The sequence below is a fragment of the Pituophis catenifer genome, unplaced genomic scaffold, assembly GCF_029215685.1.
Source record: "Pituophis catenifer annectens isolate HBS135680 unplaced genomic scaffold, rPitCat1.0.hap2 SCAF_15, whole genome shotgun sequence".
NCBI lineage: Eukaryota > Metazoa > Chordata > Lepidosauria > Squamata > Colubridae > Pituophis > Pituophis catenifer.
This window is the reverse complement of record NW_027256895.1, coordinates 776,615-796,260: the sequence shown is the minus strand read 5'-3', so window position 1 is coordinate 796,260 and position 19,646 is coordinate 776,615. Positions and strand designations below refer to the sequence as shown.

General features: G+C 54.8%; 2 protein-coding genes across 3 annotated transcripts; both read right to left on the bottom strand.

The window, feature by feature from the left end:
- Positions 1–3,260: 3,260 nt before the first annotated feature.
- POP7 (POP7 homolog, ribonuclease P/MRP subunit) lies at positions 3,261–4,641 on the bottom strand. Of its 2 annotated transcripts, none has more exons than XM_070954752.1 (2): positions 4,526–4,641; positions 3,261–3,810 (listed from the first exon to the last, which is right to left on the bottom strand). In XM_070954752.1, the coding sequence occupies exon 2, from the start codon at positions 3,802–3,804 to the stop codon at positions 3,418–3,420; it is 387 nt and encodes a 128-aa protein (XP_070810853.1). In that variant the 5' UTR covers positions 3,805–3,810; positions 4,526–4,641; the 3' UTR covers positions 3,261–3,417. The 2 variants fall into 2 exon arrangements, with proteins under 2 accessions (XP_070810853.1, XP_070810854.1); XM_070954753.1 differs by lacking the exon at positions 4,526–4,641 and adding an exon at positions 4,233–4,276.
- A 3,184-nt stretch (positions 4,642–7,825) lies between these two features.
- ACTL6B (actin like 6B) lies at positions 7,826–17,569 on the bottom strand. The gene is made up of 14 exons (XM_070954699.1): positions 17,545–17,569; positions 16,694–16,770; positions 16,398–16,563; positions 16,025–16,125; positions 15,830–15,927; positions 15,529–15,623; positions 14,882–14,988; positions 14,232–14,321; positions 13,918–13,979; positions 11,333–11,447; positions 10,251–10,331; positions 9,277–9,372; positions 8,192–8,278; positions 7,826–7,906 (listed from the first exon to the last, which is right to left on the bottom strand). The coding sequence occupies exons 1-14, from the start codon at positions 17,567–17,569 to the stop codon at positions 7,826–7,828; spliced, it is 1,281 nt and encodes a 426-aa protein (XP_070810800.1).
- Positions 17,570–19,646: the final 2,077 nt, after the last annotated feature.

The following is a 19,646-nucleotide window of genomic DNA, read 5'->3' as shown; positions in this document are numbered from 1 at the left end:
AGCGACGGTCTCTGAGTGAAACACACGGAATCACGGGGAGGATCCAGGCTGGGACGTTTCATTGCCACCTTCAGCAGCTCCTATTCTTTCTGGAGCTCAACGTGTCATTCGGAGATTCCCTTCCAGTTTCTCTCACAACAATCCTGCAGGGTTGGCTAGGATGGAAGAACGGGGCTGAGGGCTAAAGTTTGAATTACAGAATCACAGAGTCGGAAGGGATCTCGGAGGTCTTCTAGTCCAGTGTTTCTCAACCTTGGAAGCTTGAAGATGGGTGGACTTCAACTCCCAGAATCCCCCAGCCAGCGCTGCTTCTTCAAGCTTCCAAGGTTGAGAAACACTGTTCTAGTCCAACCCCATTCAGGCAGGAGACAGGCCTAACAAATGGCTGTCCCGTCTCTTCTTAAAAACCTCCAGTGTGGGGGAACCCACAACTTCCGGTGGCAAGCAGTTCCGCAGGTTACTTGTTCTCACTGTCAGGAAGTTTCTCCTTAATTCCAGATTGCTTTTCTCCTTGATTAGTTTCCATCCGTTGCTTCTTGTCCTGCCCTCAGGTGCTTTGGAGAATAAATTGACCCCCTCTTCTTTGGGGCAGCCCCTCAAATAATGGAATATTGCTACCGTGTCCCCCCCCCCCAGTCCTTCTTTTAATTAGAAATACCCAATTCCTGCAACTATTTTTCATATGTTTTAGCCTCCAGGCCCCTAATCCTCTTGGTTGCTCTTCTCTGCACTCTTTCTAGAGGTCTCAACATCTTTTTTACACCGTGGCGACCAAAACTGGATGCAGGATTCCAGGTGTGGCCTTATAAAGTGGTACTAACACCCTACGCGATCTTTGATTCAATCCTTCTGTTTGCCAAGGAGCTCCAAAGTCTCGGAGACTTCAGACGTGGTGGGCCACTCTGGATGCCCACCTGGACAGAGGTGGAGGGGGGGCAACCGCCCCCATCGCAGGAAGGAAAGCCCTCCTCTGCCCAGCAGCCCAATTCCGGGAGGGCTGGAGATGCCAGGGCTGCTTCTGGCTCCCAACCAGCCTCTTATCGGCAGTGGCACCTCAGCCGGGCAGTGGAAAAAAAGCTATTTCCGGCCAGCTGAGATAAGGCCGTCTTCTCACACACAGCCTGCATGACACAATGCTCTTGCACAACAGCAGAGGTCAACCCCTCCCGCTCCCATGTGAGAATGTGGGAATTCCCTCCAGCGGCTCTCTCCACCGCCTGGCCCCTTCGGACACACAACGCAGACTCCGATTCCCATCCTTCGTTGGTCTGTTGAAAAGTCTTCCAAGACTTGGGTGCCCACAGCTTCCTTGGCACAGCCTCGGTGGGCGTTTTGGAGCTGTTTGAGGAGGAAGACTTCACTTCCATCAGGGGGGTCCAAAACGTGGCCACTTTTTAAGACTTGTGGACTTCAACTCCCAAAAATTCCCTATCCAGCTGCTTTTTTCCACTTTGCAGAAAGGAAGATACGTTTACTGCATTCCACTAACTATTAAGTTACTCCATCAAACAATGCGTTGAAGTAGTCTAGCCACAGAGGTCCTTGTCCTATCCATGCTGAATTCTGGTAAACCCTTGCTGGCTGGGGAATTCTGGGAGCTGAAGTCCGCAGGGGTTGGACACCCCTGACTTAAATTCTCACAGAATGCAGAAACTTCGCCCAGGATGACTGCCTGGTGACCATTTTCGTGTTGAGAAAAGGGGGAACCGGCTTCTCTACAGGAGACACAGCCCCTCCTTTCTCTTTAACTGCCTCCCCCAATAAAGGCCAGGGGTCTTGAGGGCCAAGAAGGCGGCAGGGGCTGCCAGGACCCCCACCCAAGCAGGTGCTGCTCCGGAGAGGAATTCTAAAGCTGCCTTGGCCAGGGTCCAAGGGCCGGAGGAAGTAAACCCATTGGGTGGGTGGGTCTCCCCAAAGACCCCCTGGGCCCTGAGGCTGCCAAGGGCTCCTCTCCAGTGGCTCTGGGGCTGCTGATCGAGGCCACCCCTTCGTTGGGCTGAGAGGAATGCAGCGGTCCAGGTACCTCACCACTTGGGGGGGCAGAGAGAAAGGGGCAACTGACAAACCCCCCCCGCCTAGGCACATCCCGGGAGATGCAACCTCAGGGAAGGGGGCTGGGCAGAGACACCCCTTCCATCCAAATGTTTTTAGGGCCCTCCCTCGCAGGCTTAACCCCCATTGTGACACCTCTCCTGCGCGAGCTGCACTGGCTCCCGGTGGTCTTCCGGGTGCGCTTCAAGGTGTTGGTGACCACCTTTAAAGCGCTCCATGGCTTAGGGCCGGGGTACTTACGAGACCGCCTACTGCCACCAATAGCCTCCCACCGGCCAGTACGCTCGCACAGAGTGGGCCTCCTCAGGGTGCCGTCCGCCAGACAATGTCGGCTGGCGACCCCCAGGGGGAGAGCCTTCTCTGTGACGGCGCCCACCCTCTGGAATAACCTTCCCCCGGAGTTACGTATAATAACAGACCTCCGGATTTTTCGTCGGGCCCTGAAAACTTATTTATTTATTTCAACTAGCTGGGCTGGCTTGAGCTAAATTTTAAATTGGTTTTAAATTGGGTTGTTTTAATTTACGGCCAGAATATCTAATTATTTTAATACTGTTTTTTAAATTTTGTATGCTTTGTTTTTACTTAGGCTGTGCACCGCCCTGAGTCCTATTTGGAGAAGGGTGGTATAGAAATTTAAACAAACAAACAAATAAATAAATAAATTGTTGCCCCCCCCCACACCCAATCCCCTGGCCCAGGGGTGAAATGCTCCCGGTTCAGACCGGATCACCCAATGCTTTTAATGCTTTTAAAAGCCAAAAAAAAAATGCTCTTAAAAGCCTCTGATGATCCCAGCTGAGTTGCCTGATCGTCAGAGGCTTTTTTTTTGGCTGAAGAGGTTGTAGAAAAAAATGCTTTTAAAAGTAAAAAAAAAAAAAAAAAAAAAAAAAAAAGTTGGCCACACCCACCGTCACATTCCCCCCCAAGCCACGCCCACAGAACTGGTAGTAACAAATTTTACATTTCGGTCCCATCTAAAATATCCTAGGGTTGAAATGAGGGGTCCTTGGTGCTCTCTGAGCTGGGTGTTTTCTTGCAGACGTTTCATCACCCATCTAAGGAATATCATCAGTATGACGATCATTGATGAATATCATCTACCTCTGATATTTCCTAGCTGGGTCATGAAAAGCTCTACAAGAAACCCACCCAACTCGGCCCCCAGGACCCCTCAGCATTCCAACCCTGGGCTACAAATATTCTCCTTTATTGGTACACAGGGGGTTTATTTGGGGGGAACACAAAGGGGCCTCGGACCAGACCCAAAGCCAGTAGCCCCCTCCTCCACCAGTCTTTTCGGGACCCTCCACTGAGAGTGCGGGGGAGTCCCCAGGCCTTCCTCCTCTTTCTCTTCCCCTCCGGCTACTCGGGGGCGGTGCGCAGGACGCGGATGTGGATGGCGGAGTTGTGCCGGGCACGGGCCAGCGGCTCATCCCGGTCGCCCTCGGGCTCCGCGACGTCGGCCAGCTGCACGGTGGAGGTGTTGGCGGCCAGGCAGAGGGTGCCGCCGCCCGTGGCCTCCAGCTGCAGGGCGATGTTGATGGCGCGGTTGATGGCCAGGCCCAGCCCGTGGATGCACAGCTCGGCGCAGCCCCCGCCGGGCGCCAGCAGCTTCTGGCAGCGGCTCAGCTGCGCCCTGAAGTCCGTCTTCATGTTCACGTAGATGTCGCCCCGGCGACGGGGAAGGTGGCGGGGCAGGCGGCGGCGCAGGGCGCGCTCCGGCTCACTCGGGGGGCCCGGCTCGGCCATGCAGCCCTGCGGGGGAGACACCGGCAAAGGAGACGTTGCGGACCCCTGCCCACCCACCTCGCGCGCAAAACGGGGTCCCCTTCGGCCTCCCTGCGCGTGCACGAGGGGCCTGGGGGCGTGCACGCGCTGGACCCACAGCAGCAAAAGCAAACCCGCTCTCCCCCCCCCGCCTCCCTGCACGTGCACGAGATGATCTGGGGGCGCGCACCTATTGCGTCCCCCTGCGCGCAAGACTCCCCCCCGCCCCCGTGCGCGTGCACGAGGTGGTCTGGGGGTGCCCCCTGCGCGCAAAACGGGGTCCCCTTCGGCCTCCCTGCGCGTGCACGAGGGGCCTGGGGGCGTGCACCCGTTGGACCCCCTGCAGCAAAAGCAAACCCGCTCCCCCCCCGCCTCCCTGCACGTGCACGAGATGATCTGGGGGCGCGCACCTGTCCGCCCCCGCCCCCCCGCGCGCAAGACGGGCTCCTCTCCCCGCCCCGGCTTCCGTGCGCGTGCGTGAGATGGCCTGGGGGGCGCGCCCGCAAGGAGTCCCCGCCCTCCCAGCCCAGAGAGAAACGCCTGCGGTCGGTTGGCCGGGGATGATGGGCTCTGCAGTGCCACGTCTGGGAAAGGCTGAGCGGCAGCCGTCCTACCCGGCAGGGCCGGCGCAGCTCCCTTGATCCCCCCCCTCCCTCCCGTCCCCGAGGGGCTGCCCTGGGGGGGCAGGAAGGGTCCCACCGACCTCTGATCCCGGCGCCCGCGGCTGCCTGGCCGGAGCCTCCCGCGACCGGAGCGCAGCCAGAGGGAGAAACGCACGTGGTCCGCCGGCCGGGGCTGACCCGGAAGTCCGCGTTGGAGGCGAGGGGCCGCTCTGCGCTTTTCCCCTCTATCGGGGCGGGCGAGAAGGCGAGTGCGCGTGCGCGGGGGGCTCCGGGCTGCCCCCTGGCGGAGGAAACGCGATTTTTCTCCCATCTTTGCTTAAAAGATTTCATTTCTGTAAAAAGCTTTAGAAGCTGCGCTTTTCTCCCTTCCTGATGCAACTGAGTTGACTTTATTTTATTTTATTTTATTTTATTATTTTATTTTATTTTATTTTATTTTATTTTTTATTTTATTTATTTATTTATTTATTTTATTATTTTATTTTATTTTATATATTATTTTTAGTTTTAGTTTTTAGTTTTATTTTTACTTTTTATATCCCACCTTTATTACTTTTTATAAATAACTCAAGCTGGCAACTATACCTAATACATGCAGTCCTTGATTTACAACCTTTCATTTAGTGACTGTTTGTTCAGTCACTGGACAAAGTGACTGTTTCTCGCTCTTATGGCCATTGCACTCCCTATGGTCACGTGATCTGAATTCATGCAGTTGGCAACTGGCATGTACTTATGACAGTTGTAATGTCCGGAGGGCAGAGGGGGGGTCATGCAACCTTCTGACAAGCAAACAGGGAAGCAAACAGGGAAGTCGGATTTAATTAACATCTGTGGAAAGAAAGATCATAAAATGGAGCAGAACTCAACGGTCCCACTTAGTAACAGAAATGTGGGGCTCAATTGTGGTTGTAAGATGAGAACTTACTGTACTCCTTTCTCTTCACATGAATTCTAGAATAGAATTCTTTATTTATTGGCCAAGTGTGATTGGACACACAAGGAATTTCTCAGGGTACATAAAAAAAAAACAAGATACATTCATCAAGAATCATAAGGTACAACACTTAATGATCGTCATAGGGTACAAATAAGCAATCAGGAATATGGTATATGCCAATGCTTTCCAAGGGTTTGAGTTCAAGGCAGATTTCTCCTCTTTCCTCTTCACAGCAACCCTGCGAGGCGGGACGGCCGAAGAAATGGCCTGAGGGAGTGACCAGATATCTGTGCTGGAACGATGGGTGCTGTGATCCCAACCCTTCTGGCATGGGTCTCCGAGTCGAGTGCTCTGGGCTCCCCACATGCATTTCAATTCTCTTCTGGATTTTTTAGATCAATGTTTTCAAACGTGGCCCCTTTAAGACTTGTGGACTTCAATTCCCAGAATCCCCCAGCCAGCAGGAACTTTGATTTGTCCATCGTTCCTCATGTTTCCATCCTTCAATGACCGACCACAGAGACCAGCACAGTCCTCGGGGAAGGATTTCAGGATTTTGCCTGGCCAATCAGGCGGGACCCACAAACCGAAACGGGTCACGGCTGCCCCCGAGAGACTGACCGAACCTCTTTTCCGGTTTGCAAATGAATGAACCCACAAGGCCCAAATAACAGGATAACAGAGGTGGGAGGGACCTTGGAGGCCATCTAGTCCAACCCCCTGCTCGAGCAGGAGACCCTATATACCATTTCAGACAAATGGCTGTCCAGTCTCTTCTTCAAAACCTCCACAACCTCCGGGGGGCAACTTCTGTCCCCTTATTCTCCAGCTGGCCCTTGAGAGGATGGTCTTTTGACTCCTGCTTCTCCGTCAGATTCTCCTGAGCGAACTGGAGGGAGGAACCCGCCTGGTTTCTCTTCCCCGGGACTCACACAGCGGAAAAAAAAAAGACCCACAACACAATATGGTGGGCTCGTGTGGATTTTTGTCTCTCTCGGGAGGATTGGGGAGCCCTTGAGAGGGCAGCCCGGCTGCAGCCCATCCTCCATCCTGTCTGGGGATGAAAAGCAGAGATGATGGAAGAGGAGGAGGAGGAGGAGGAGGAGGAAGACTGTGGGTTTCTTGGGAGTCTCTGAGCTGGGTGGTTTCCTTATAGACGTTTCATGACCCAACTAAGGAACATCATCAGTGGGAGGAGGAGGAGGACTGTCAAAACTAAAGGCAGTTGCCTGGCTCCTTATGGCACACATGTTTGGAACAGTGATCCTGATTGTCGTTCCTCCCTCCCTTCCACAGAGATCGTCATTCTAGAGCTGCGTTTCTCAACTGTGGCCACTTTTGATACATGTGGACTTCAACTCCCAGAATTCCCCAGCCAGCAAGGGTCTACCAGAATTCAGCACTTACTGGACAAGAACAAATGTGGCTCCACTATGTATTTTATCACTTTTTTTTTTTTTTTGATAGGGTAACTTTCTTAATAGATGCTGGGAATGTGGTCCATGTAATATATCTTGACTTCAGCAAAGTGAGAAAAAAAAAGATGGCTGGGGAATTGTGGGAGTTGAAGTCCACAAGTCTTCAAGTTGCCGAGGGTTGAGAACCTTTGTCCTGGAGTAAACGGCATTGAGATTCACAGGATGCTCGTCCTGGGCTGTCCTTCCTTCTGTTATATTTGGGGATCTCTGCTGGGGGCTTCTCTTTTGAGCAGGTTGGGTGGGCAAAGGAGGGCGGGGAAGCTCTTTGGGGGGCCCAAGGACCACAATCAAGCACCAACCAGGCCTGAAGACCAGGAAGGACACTGCTGGCTGAACTCAAGATGCCCCATGATGGCGCTATTGGCCTGCAGGTGCTGAGCAAGCCCCCAAATTAAATCCACCTACACCCCAAAGAGAAGGAGGAGAGTGAGGTGGGGTGGCCCCCTCGGTGAGCAGAATTTGGCACTCAGGTGCAAGAAAACGGAGTGGGGGGGGCTGACCTTAGACAGGGCATGGGCCGAACCTCTTTTAAAACCCCGCCCTGACGAAATAAAGCTTTTTTGTTTTTTCTTAAAAACCCCACACATTTATTTATTTATTTGGTCAGGCCTTCCCAAACAAAACACAACCAGGAGCAATTTTTAAGAACTCAACCCCCCTCCCCCCCCCATTCAGGAAATCGGGGGTGCCATCCGGGCACCCGGTAGAAATGGACGAAGGAAGGTCGGAGCACAGAATGGGCGGGCGAGGCGGCCTCTCTTTCCTGAGCCCCCTGCGTTCCACCCCCCTAATCTTGGAGGGGAGGGCTCTTGGGCACAACAGGGGGCGTGGTGGGAGGGGAGGGAGGGAGGGCAGAGCAAGGACTGCAGTGGGGAGTGGATTTTGCCACCCAGGCCAAGAAGGGCTGCAGCAGCCCCGGAGACGGTGGGAGGGAGGGCGGGGGGGGGGGCAGGACCAGCGACTCAGGGGCATTTCCTCTCTACACACTGTTTGCCCCCCTCTTCGTACTCCTGCTTGGAGATCCACATCTGTTGGAAGGTCCCCTGGAAAAGGAAATAGATGGTGAGAGGCCCCCTCCCCAGCCCCCTCCATCCCACCAATCCCCTCAGCCCCACAGATCGGTGCCCGCTGCCTTGGGCAACCCCTGCGCAAGGCAGACACAGAGTATAGCCCTGAGACTTCGGGGAGGGGCGGCATATAAATTGAATTAATTAAATTAAATTAAATTATAAGCTACCTCCAGACCTCACCCCTTGCAGGCAACCCCCACTCCTCCCTTCCTCCCCTCCCAGGGGCCCCTCCCACGATTTCACCTCCCCCCCACTCACTAGAGAAGCCAGGATGGAGCCCCCGATCCAAGGGCTGAACCGCCGTTCCATGGTGCTGTTGCTGGCAATCAGCTTCAGCCGCATGCTCTGGGGGAGAGGGAGAAAAGGGTCACAGGTCGGGGGGGGCTGTGAATCCACGGGGGGGGGTATTTCCTGAGCATCTGTCATTCTCAATTCAAGTCCTGACTCCCCAGGGAAGTGCGGTTTTATTGTTCTCTTTTAATTGACTTTAGAAAAAATAGAAAATCCCTTTTAGAAGGAGAGCAGCCCAAAAATGTTAGGCAGCCAAAAATCAGGAGCCGGATAGAAACTTTTCCAATGCAGTGATTTTATTTAAGTTACGAAGAAACGGTTGCAGGATTTGGATTTGGCCAGTCTAGAGCAAAGGAGGACTGGGCAGGACGATGACATGATAGCCACATTCCAATATCGGAGGGGCTGCCCCAAAGAAGAAGAAGGGGTCCCCCTATTCTCCAAAGCTCATGAAGGCAGCAGGACAAGAAGCAACGGATGGAAACTAAGCAAGGAGAGAAACAACCTGGAACTAAGGAGAAACTTCCTAACAGGGAGGACAGTTAACCAGTGGAACAGCTGGCCACCAGAAGTTGTGGGTGCTTCATCACTGGAGGTTTTTAAGAAGAGATTGGACAACCATCTGTCTGAAACGGTATAGGGTCTCCTGCTTCAGCAGAGGGCTGGACTAGAAGATCTCCAGGGTCCCTTCCAGCTCTATTCTGATTGGTTGATTGATTGATTGATTGATTGATTGATATTCAAGGGGCAGAAGATTTAGCGAGCTGGGTGCATCGGGAGAGCCGCTTACCCACTCCTGAAAAAAAGTCCTTTTTTTCCCACGGTGCCCTGCAATCGCCCTCCTATCTCCAGCAGTATTTTTGGGGAGAGCCGTGGGGGGGGCGACTGGCAAGAAGCCTCGCGGGCATTTGACGGTGCCGCCCACCGGGAGTCCCGCTGGCCTCGGGCAGATGAGCCAAGCGGGGTAAAGGGGAGCCCTCCCCCCCCCAAAGCCCCATCGCCAGCTGCCCTCGTGGGCCCCCTGGGCTCCTCCGCACGCGCAGGGCTCTCACCGGCGGGGTCTTCTGCGAGAGCTCCCGGTTGAGGCGATCGGTGAAGCCCTGCAGGAGGGTGTTCCCGCCCGTGACGATGACGCTGCCGTAGAGACCCTGCGGGATTGGGGGAGGGGGCGTCAAGGGGGAAAGAGGCCGGATGGCTGAGCCCGCACAGCCCCCTCGGCTGCCTTTCAGAGATTCCTGAGTTTTTCCACTCGGCTGGCTCCAAGGAATCTTCCCAACCCTCCGAGATCCCTGTGGATCCTTCCTCCCTTCCCTCCCTCCCTCCCTTCCTTCTGTACTCTTTCCTTCCTTCCTCCATTCCTCTTTTTCTTCTTTCTTCCTCCATTCCTCTTTTCCTTCTTTCCTTCTTCCTTCCTTCCTTCTGGGCCCTTTCCTTCCTCCCTCCATTCCTCTTTTCCTTCTTTCCTTCTTTCCATCCTTCCTCCATTCCTCTTTTCTTTCTTTCCTTCTTTCCATCCCCTCCTTTTCCTTCCTTTCTTCTTTCCATCCATTCCTTTTCCTTCCTTCCTTCTTCCTTCCTTTCCTTCTTTCCTTCTGTGCCCTTTGCTTCCTCCCTCCATTCCTCTTTTCCTTCTTTCCTTCTTTCCTTCCTCCATTCCTCTTTTCCTCCCTCTCTCCTTCATTGTTTGTTTGTTTGTTTGTATCTCATTGCACTGTCCACTCTGGGCAGCTTACAATGCATTAAAAACACAAATACAAATAAATTAAACATGAGAAGAATTGGAACTCCCTAGGAGCCCTTACGTAAGTGTGAAAAGGTGGGAGCTTCCCACTTTTTGCCCCTTGTGGTTCTGTGAGGAGGGGGCCAGGAGCCCCTTCTTCCACCGACCCCTGTTTCTCTTCAAAGGGAGAGGCTTTGGGGAGCCTCTGGGGGGCTCTGAGAGGCTGGGGGGGGAATGGGGAATTCAGTGTTCCAGCCGAGACAGAGTCCTGGGGGGCTTTGGGGGAACTGGGAGAGGGGGACTCACCGGTCGTATGTCGATGTCACACATCCCGATGCTTGTGGTGACCACATGGCCAACGCCCAGCATGGTGTTTCCAGACAGACCCTGAGAAACAGAGGAGGGGGGGGTCATGACAGCCAGAGTTTGGGTGTACAAAGCAAAATCGCCCATGCACAAGTCTGACACACAAAACATTCCCAGACTTCAAATTTGGGGGTCTAACAGGGACATAAACTGGAGGGGGGAGATTGGGGGGGTCCAGGGTCCGGCCACATGTGGCCACATTTGCATAGCCACTGGGGGGAGGGTACAAGCACCAAGGAAGCACCATATGAATGTAACCCCCCCTCCCCAAAGGCCTCGATTCGGGGGTGCTGGGCCCCCAGAACAACCCATCACAAGGAGCCCCCCAACCTTTTCACCAGGAGCAAAGCATGACCAGCCGTGGACAGTTAACTGAACCAGAAGGAAGTCCAGCCGTCTCCCGGTGTCTGCTCTGCTTGTGCTTAAAAGATCACACCGAGCTGGGCTGGATTCGCACAATCCTTCAGCTCCTCAACTGGGTTGGCCCCATGCAGCAGTCATGCCTGCCTATTACACAACCCCAGGGGGCTTGGCCTGTCCCCTCTTTGAGGGAGAGTCCTGGGCCTCCCTTAGCATAGGGGTCTCCAATCTCGGCCACTTTAAGACTTGTGGACTTCAACTCCCAGAATGCCCTGGGACTAATGCATTCCTAATCACCCATTGTGGCCTATGTACTCTCTTGTAATCCCTTCCTCTGCGATCTCTCTGTTCTAGGAGATAGGAGAAAAAGAACAGGCATGGCTGGCTGAGGAATTCTGGACGTTGAAGTCCACGAGTCATAAAATTGCCAAGTTCGGAGACCCCTGGCCTAGAGCAATGGGGTGGGGTGGTTGAGGGGTGTTTGCATCCTCTCCCACTGGCCCCCAAGTCTTAAAATGGCCGAGGTTCGAGACCCTTACTCTAGCAAACCAGCACCTTGGCTGCTGCCTGCCCCAACGTGCTTGCACATCCCGCCTACCCAGATACCCCCGGAAATGTAATGCCAGGCCCGCTCTCTGCCCTTCCTCCACTGCCCCGCTCACCTTCACGTTGGAGGGGTCAAAAAGACCCTCGGGGATCCTCAGGCGCTCAGCCCCATAGTCTGTGTTGTAGCCATTGGGCATTTCGTAGTGGACGGTGGGCATCTGCGCAGCCACCCTGCTCCGAACAAGGGATGGGGGGGGACAGAGAAAGTGCCAGGTCTGGCTGGGCTCTTCCCTCCAACCTTCCTCCTCCCTTACCCCTTCCCAAATGGCTTTGTGGGGGGGGGGGACACAGACCCCTCCCACAAACAATGCTTCCCAGTGCCCAGGACACCTTTGTCCTTGCCAGACCTCCCTGGGATCTCCCTTCATTCCTTTTCCTCCCCACCTCATTCCTTTTCCCCTCTCAAAACCTGGAAAGATACAATCAATCAATCAATCGATTAGAATTGAGTTGGAATACACCTAGGAGGTCTTTTCTAGTCTAACCTTCTGCTCAAGCAGGAGACCCCAGACCAGTGATGGGTAACCTCTTTGCCAAAAGCAGAGGTCACGTGGGGGGGGTCACACGCGTGCGTGCCCACACCCATAATTCTATGCGCCCTGCGATCCACCCCTGACGCATGTGCGCACGATCCCCCCACACGACGCCCGCTTTTGGTACGTGATGGCCTGATGGGCCCGGTAGGCCTGGTTTTTTGCTCTCCCCAGGCTCCAGAGCCTCTCTAGGAGCCTGGGGAGGGCGAAAACAGTCTTCCCCACTACCCTGGAGGCCCTCCGGAGGCTGGAAACGGCCCATTTGCCAACTTCCAGTCCCACTGGATGTGATTTCAGGCCTCTGGAGGGCCTCTGGGGAGGTTGGAGAAGGCCATTTTCACCCTCCCCAGGATCCTAGAGAGGCTCTGGAGCCTGGGGAGAGCAAAAAGAGCCTTGATAGTACAGTGGTTTAGTGCACCCTGTTATTAACACAGCTGCCTGCAATTTCTGCTGGTTCGAATCTCTCCAAGGCTCAAGGTTGATTCAGCCTTCCATCCTTTCTAAGGTAGGTGAAATGAGGACCCAGATTGTGGGGGCAATAAGCTGACTTTGTATAAAATATACAAAAGAATGAAGGCTATTGCTTAACGCATTGTAAGCCGCCCTGAGTCTCCGGAGAAGGGCGGCATATAAATCAAATTAAAAAAAAAAAAAGGGCCTTCCCCACCCACCCCAGGCCCTCTGGAGGCAGGAAACTGCCTGTTTTCCTACTTCCAGGCAGCCCAGAAGACCCAAAAATGCACGCACCGAAGCTGAGCTTGCGTGCCCACCGATATGGCTCCGGGTGCCACCTGTGGCACACGTGCCATAAATTCGCCATTATTATTATTATTAGTTCAATTTATATGCCACCTTTCTCCGGTGACTCAGGGCGGCTGAGTCTTTAAGGCCCTAGACCATTTTCGACAACTGGCTGTCCAGTCTCTTCTTAAAAACTTCCAGTGACGGAGCCTTTGCAACTTCTGGTTGCAAGGAGTTCCACTGGTTCATTGTTCTCAATGTTAGAAAGTTTCTCCTTAGTTCCAGGTTGTTTAGATTAGATTCCCTTCTTGTAAACCAGAAGTTTCATTTCTCCCACCAAGGATGCAACACGAGCCCCTTTCATGGCATCTGTCTCATTCTGATCCTGTCTTCTGGATCTGGTCTCCAGCAGGGCCCTTCGGCCATGACGGGCACAGGAAAGGAACTCGGATTTTTAAAATGTTAAATTTTAAAAAATTTTAAATTTTAATTTTAAAATTTTTTAAAATTTTAAAATTTTAAAATGAGAAGCTTCTTTTGAAATTCAACGTTTGGAAAAGGTTTTGTTTCTAATCCGAGTCAGTTTATTCTTCCAGGCTGTCAGATTTCAGTTGGAGCCCATCATCAGCAAACGTCTTTCTCTTCAGAAGGTTGAACTTACATGGTTCCTGTTTTGTGTAGCTTTGAGTTGTTGATCAGTGTGTTGGTGGCTGGCTACTAAGTCGTTAATTGTTCTTTCCTTCGGCCACTAAGAGACTTTTAAACTGGTAATAAATCAGCACTCCTATTGACTGGCCCATTTCTCAGACTTCCATGATTTCTCTGGCTATTTTTGTCCCTGCTCAGCCAACCATCGTAGTAGCTGTGAAACTGAATGCATGTCCTTGCTGAGGCTACCAATAAATTCATCTAACCGCTTACAACATTATCCTGGGACACATATATTTAAACCTTCATTGGCAAGGGGTTCCCTCCCCTCCTACAGTCCACTCAAGGTGGGATGAGTGGAGGAAGGTGATGTGCATCTGAGGCCAGAGAGATCAGGGGCTATTTGTGACTCTCAGGTCCAGCCTACCTTACAGGGCTGTTTTTCTGGAAACAACCTTAGGGAGCACCCAGGTCCACAGCCTTGAACTCTCAAAGCAGGAAATAGATTCCGGCCTTTTTCCTCCTGCTCCCAGAATTCCCAGCAGCATGCCTGAAAGAGTGGGATTCTGGGAGATGCAGTCCCAACCCATTGGGAGGGCAGCCAGCAGGCTGGGCAAGATTGGGCCAAAGGAAACCCAAGACGTAGCCCCCCACCCCGCATTCCTTCGAGTGAGACCCTCCCTGTCTTGCAAACTGCCAATATTCAGCCCGATACTCACTGCTCGTCATATGGTGAGTCAGACACTTGCAGGACGGATGCCTGGAAGTCTTGTATCACCTCCTGTGGGAGTCGGCAGGGACAGAGAGGGGGGAGGTCAGCATATCCAGGGCCTGCACAGAAGCCCCCTCCCCAACACACACCCTGCCCACCTCCCAACCCAGGAACAAGCCTTGGTCCTAAACCTATCGGCCGACCACCTCCGTTTTTGACCTGTGTGCACCATATTTCCCCGTCCGTTCTGGGCACCTTTGGGCCTTTGGCAGTCCAAGGGCCCCTCCCTCCCTCCCTCCCCCAAGGGCCCCAAGGGCTCACATTGCACATGTAGCTGTGCCAGGACTTGCTGACTTGGGGCAGCTTCTCCTTCTTCTTCCAGTTTGGGGGGGCTCCTTCACGCACAGCTTCCTGGGGGAGAAAGATGGGGGGGCTTGCAGGTTGTGGGAGCACCTCCACTTGCGACCCTCTCTGGACCCAGCTGTCTGTAAGAGGAGGGGCTCTCTGCAGCCCCCTCCCCATTTCCAGAAACCTCTAACAGATTAACAGAGTTGGAAGGGACCTTGTAGGACTTCTAGTCCAGGGGGTCTCCAACCTTGGCAACTTTAATCCTGACGGACTTCAACTCCCAGAATTCCCCAGCCAGCTTTGGGAATTCTGGGAGCTGAAGTCCTCCAGGCTTAAAGTTGCCAAGGTTGGAGACCCCTCTTTCTAGTCCACCCCCACCCCACCTGCCTAAGCATCCCTTCATCACTGGAAGCTTTGAAGGAGCGACTGGACTTCTCTTCTTGAAAACGTCCAGCTCAGGACAGGCACTTGGCTGGGGGCTTCCAGTTCTGAATGATGCTTTTCCCACCCCCATTCCTTGCACTTCTTCCTAGCAGCAGAGTGAACCGAATGCTCAGCCCCGGTTGGCCCTCCCAGGATCCATTGCTCTGTGCTGGGGCACAAGGGGAAAGGGGGAGCCCTACCTTGGCTGCGATCATATACGGAGGGATGATTTCGATATTCATCTCTTGGAAAAGTTCACGGCACTGCATGGAGATGAAGTCACCAGCCAGGGGGGATTTGACAATTCCTGCAATTGGGGAGAGGGAGAAGAGGAGGGAGAGCGAGAAAGGAGGGAGAAAAGGGAGGGAGGAAGAGGAGAGGAAGGACACAGGGAGGGAGGGGGAAGGGGAGAGAGAGAGAGAGAGAAGGGAGGGAGAAAAGGAAGAGAGGGAGAGGACAGGAGAGGAGAGGAGAGGAGGAGAGGAGGAGAGGAAGGAAGGAAGGAAGGAAGGAAGGAAGGAAGGAAGGAAGGAAGGAAGGAAGGGAGGAAGGAAGAGCTGGCCCCAGTGTCCCCTATATGTCTCAATTTTCCCCCTTGGCAGCATCTTCTTCCCCACAAAACCTCCCCCCCCCAATGATTTGGACCCCCCCAACCCACCAAACTTCCTCCTGCACCTGCCAAAGGCTCCGAGGCCTGGCCAAGCACACCAGGGGACGGTGGGGCAATTTTTATGCCAGAGCTCCCTGGCATCCTGGCACGGCCCCCTGAGCTTGACACTGGGCCTAGCGGACTTCACAATAACAGAGACCAGAAGGCCCCCTCCCTCCGAAGACGGCGACCCCCCACCTTGCTGCAGGATGTAGCCGTCGTGCACAGGGATGGCTGTGGTGTGGGTCGCCCCACTGTCGAGGACCAGGCCAGTGCTGCGCCCGTTGGCAAAGCTGGTGGAGCAACGTCAAGGCTTTGGCGAGGCAGGGGTCCCGTAAAGGGGGGCGGGGGAGAGGAAGCCGTGTCCCCCTCCCCAGTCTTTTCCCTCCAGGCTCCCAGGCGGCAGGAGCGATCAGGGGGATCCCGACCTCTGCCGAGGAAGACGGGGCCTGGGGGCAACCGGGCGGGGGTGGGGGGGGTCCCAGCGCCGAGAGGATACGCCGTGAGCACCGCCGTCTTGCAAAGGAAGAAAGCCGGGATGGTGTAATGCTCGAACATCAGCTCCGTCAGCTTCTCCCGCTTGGCCCGCGTGTTCCACTGGAGGGAGGGGAGGGGGCGGAGGGTCAGAAGAGGGCAGAAGCCCACCGCCAAAGGAGGAGGGAGGTGGGGGTGTCTCCCCCCCCCCGAAACCTACCGGGGCCTCTGACATGAGGACGGGGTGGAGGTTGGGCTCCGATTTGATGTGCTTGTTGTAGGTGTGGTCCAGGATGGCTTGGAAGCAGCCCCAGTCTTCGACTGAGGGGGGGGGGGAGAGGAGAAACGGGGGTGATAAAGGAGAACCGCCCCCACCCCCAGCTGCCGGCTCCCCACCGCGGGGCCCTTCCCTCCCCAGGCACCGCTTGGGATGGTCTTCTCAAACCACCCAGCGGAGGAGCCTCTGGTGGACTCAAGGTGGACTCAAGCCTCTGGTGGACTCAAGGATTGGGGGGTTCAGGCCAGGGGTCCCTCTTGGAGCCCCCCTGGGCCTCTGCCTCTCTCTCTCTGCCCCCCCCCGCCCGCCCTCGTACTCATCCCGTTCTTGAGGGGCGAGACGATCTCCGTGTTCTCCCGCGGGACGTGCAGGGAGTTGGTGTCGATGTAGTAGACTTTGCCGGATTTGGTCTCCTTGTCGCCGTCCAACTCCATGGCCGACTCGTCGTGGGACAGCAGGCCCACCGTGGTGGGGAAGTCCGCCTGCAAGCAGAGCAGGCGCCGTGGGGCAGGGGGCTCCGGGATCGGGGGGGGCTGCAAAGTGGGCCCCTGCCTGCCAAGGAAACCCACCACCTCCGGGGGGACTGGAGGAGAAGCGGGGTCCGTCTCCTACCTTCGGACAGTCTTCCCCAGCATAGCCGGCCCGGACGGAGAACGAGCCGATGTCAAAGACCAGGGCCCCGACCTCGTCTGCAAGGAAGGCATCGGCCACCCGGGTGAGGAGGGGGGAGAGGGATGCAGTCGCCCCCCAATTTGTTCCCTTACAGCCTAAAGGAGGCCTTTTAATTCACATTTTAACACTTCCAACTCATCCAGGGGCTTAATTCACCCAAGTGCCGCGAATAGAGAGGCCCAGAGCGCCGGATTTAAGGATACGGGATCGGCAGGCGGCAGTTTGGATCCCTGGACTATACGGGGGTGGGTGGGGGGGGGGTGGACTGGATGGCCTCGAGGGTCCCTTCCGGCTCTTTCCGATTTTATCATTTCCACTTTGCACCCTGCAAGGTTGGCTTCTTTTGTTGCTGGCTGTACAGGAAGGCGGCTGCGAAATTGGGAGGAGGGGGCGACTGATGGGGGAGGAGAGGGACGCGGGAATGGACCCATCCAGAACATCCGAGTCGCCCTCTTCCCGCCACTCCGCTCCCCTGGAAGAGGAACCGCGGATGCCTCCTTGTAGGCCAGCCGCCCTGCAGGATGGAAGCCGGGCACGATTCCTGCCCGCGGAGAAGCAGAGAGGCGTCGCGCCAGGCCGCTTAAGCAAGTGAGCCAAGCCGCACACAGCAAGGTAAGGGAGGGGGGGAGGACCTCGGACCCTCCTCCCTCGGCCGTCGGGCAAAGGACCAGAATCCCAACCCGGCACCGGCTCAGGCTGCTAGAATTCCCAGCGCCCGGTTGCCCCGGCCGGGAGCCTCTTGGAGGGCAGGCGCGGGGGCCGAGATGGGGGCGAGGGGCAGCCCTGCCTACCTCCTCCGTAGACCCCTCCGCTCATCCCGCTCCGGGTGCGGGGCCAGTGGGCGTCGCGGTGGGCCTGGGCGGGCTGCCGGCTCTCCCGGGGCTGGGCTGGCCAAGGCGGGCGGGTTCAGCACCTGGGCCGGCGGACAGCAGCCTGGGGAGGGGGCTGCGAAGGGAGAGGGGCCGGGAAAGACGGGAGGGGGTGGGCGGGAGGCCTGCGTCTCGGCCAATCGGGGCTGCCCACCCCTCCCCAAGAGGGTCGCTGATTGGCCGCCGTTGGAGACAATGAAGAGAAAGAAGCGATGGGCCCTTAAAGGGGCCGGGCCGGCGGGCCGGCAGGTAACCCGCGGGGGGTGGGAGGGTGGGGGGAAGAGGACCCCTCCCGGTTCAGGGAGCGGCGGGGCTGACACGGCGTCGCTCTTTGGAAGGTCCCGGAATGGAGGCCCTAGAATTTCGTTTAGTCTCCCCTCCAATCTGGTGCCCAACTCCAACTCCCATCATCCCCCAGGTGAGTGGCGGATTGAAAGAGGCTGCTTAATTCAGGGGCTGCCGTCCTTTCTGCCCACGCTGCAAGGGTGGAGAGCCAGCAACTGAAGAGAGGCGGAGGGACAGAGGAGGAAGGCGGCTGTGCCTCTGAGCTCGTGCAGAGCGAAGGCTTCCCGCCCAATCGGCCTCCCCGCATTCCCAGAAGAGGAGGCGTCTTCACGACCGGGGTGAAGAATTCAGTCGGGGTTTGGATCAATGGAGGAACCCATCAGATCGGAGCTGCCATTCCGCCCACCCATGTGCCCTTTCCTCGCCCCCCCCCGCAACGCTTGGAAATGTTCTCCCATAGTCCTCCTCCCTCCCTCCTTTTATATTTTCCCTCCCTCCCTCCCTCCCTCCTTCCTTCCTTCCTTCCTTCCTTCCTTCCTTCCTTCCTTCCTTCCGTTTCTCCCTTCCTCCCTCCTCCCCCCTCTTTCCTTTCTTCCTTCCTTCCATCCTTCCTTTCTCCTCTCTCCTCCTTTCTTCCCTTCCTTCTCCCTTGCTTCGTCTTCCTTCCTTCCTTCTCCCTCTCTCTCCTCCCTCCCCCCTCCCTCCCTCTCCATTTTGCAATAAAGGCACTAAGACTAGCAGAATTTGGGGCTGGGGTGCAAGATTGAGGCAGGCGGCTTCCCCTGGATTCCCAGGTCCCTGTAGGCAATGTAATTTCCTTTAATGTATGCTGATTAGTGTACATTCAAAGTGACAATAAAGGTAAAGGTTCCCCTGGCACATACGTGCTAGTCATTCTCGACTCTAGGGGGCGGTGCTCATCTCCGTTTCAAAGCCGAAGAGCAGGCGCTGTCCGAAGACGTCTCCGTGGTCATGTGGCCGGCATGACTCAATGCCAAAGGTGCACAGAACGCTGTTCCCTTCCCACCAAAGGTGGCCCCTATTTTTCTACTGGCATTTTTTACCTGCTTTCGAACTGCTAGGTTGGCAGAAGCTGGGACAAGTCACGGGAGCTCACCCTATTATGCGGCACCAGGGATTCGAACCGCTGAACTGCCAACCTTTCGATGGACAAGCTCAGCGTCTTAGCCACTGAGCCACTTCATCCGTATAAAGTGACAATAAAGGTATTCTATTGTTCCGTTCCATTCCATTCCATTCCATTATTCTATTCTATTCTATTCTATTCTATTCTATTCTATTCTATTCTATTCTATTCCATTCCATTCTATTCCATTCCATTCCGTATTTTCTTTATTCTCCTCTTCTTCTCTTCTCTTTTCTCTTTTCTCCTCTACTCTACTCTACTCTACTCTACTCTTCATTCCAATATTCTATTCTATTCTATTCTATTCCATTCCATTCCATTCCGTATTTTCTTTATTCTCTTTTCTCTTCTTCTCTTCTCTTCTCTTCTTCTACTCCTACTCTACTCTACTCTACTCTTCATTCCAATATTCTATTCTATTCTATTCTATTCTATTCTATTCTATTCTGTTCTGTTCTGTTCTGTTCTGTTCTATTCTATTCTATTCTATTCTATTCTATTCTATTCTATTCTATTCTATTCTATTCTATTCCATTCCATTCCGTATTTTCTTTATTCTCTTCTCTTCTCTCCTCTTTTCTTCTTCTACTCT

Excerpts from the sequence above, each read along its gene's own strand:
- POP7 (XM_070954752.1), bottom strand. The coding sequence starts at position 3,804 with ATGGCCGAGCCGGGCCCCCCGAGTGAGCCGGAGCGCGCCCTGCGCCGC.
- ACTL6B (XM_070954699.1), bottom strand. The coding sequence starts at position 17,569 with ATGAGCGGAGGGGTCTACGGAGGAG. Across the intron at positions 16,771-17,544 it reads CGGAGGGGTCTACGGAGGAG|ACGAGGTCGGGGCCCTGGTC; the intron begins GTAGGCAGGGCT and ends CCTTCCTTGCAG. Across the intron at positions 9,373-10,250 it reads GTGACATCGACATACGACCG|GGTCTCTACGGCAGCGTCAT; the intron begins GTGAGTCCCCCT and ends CCAATCCCGCAG.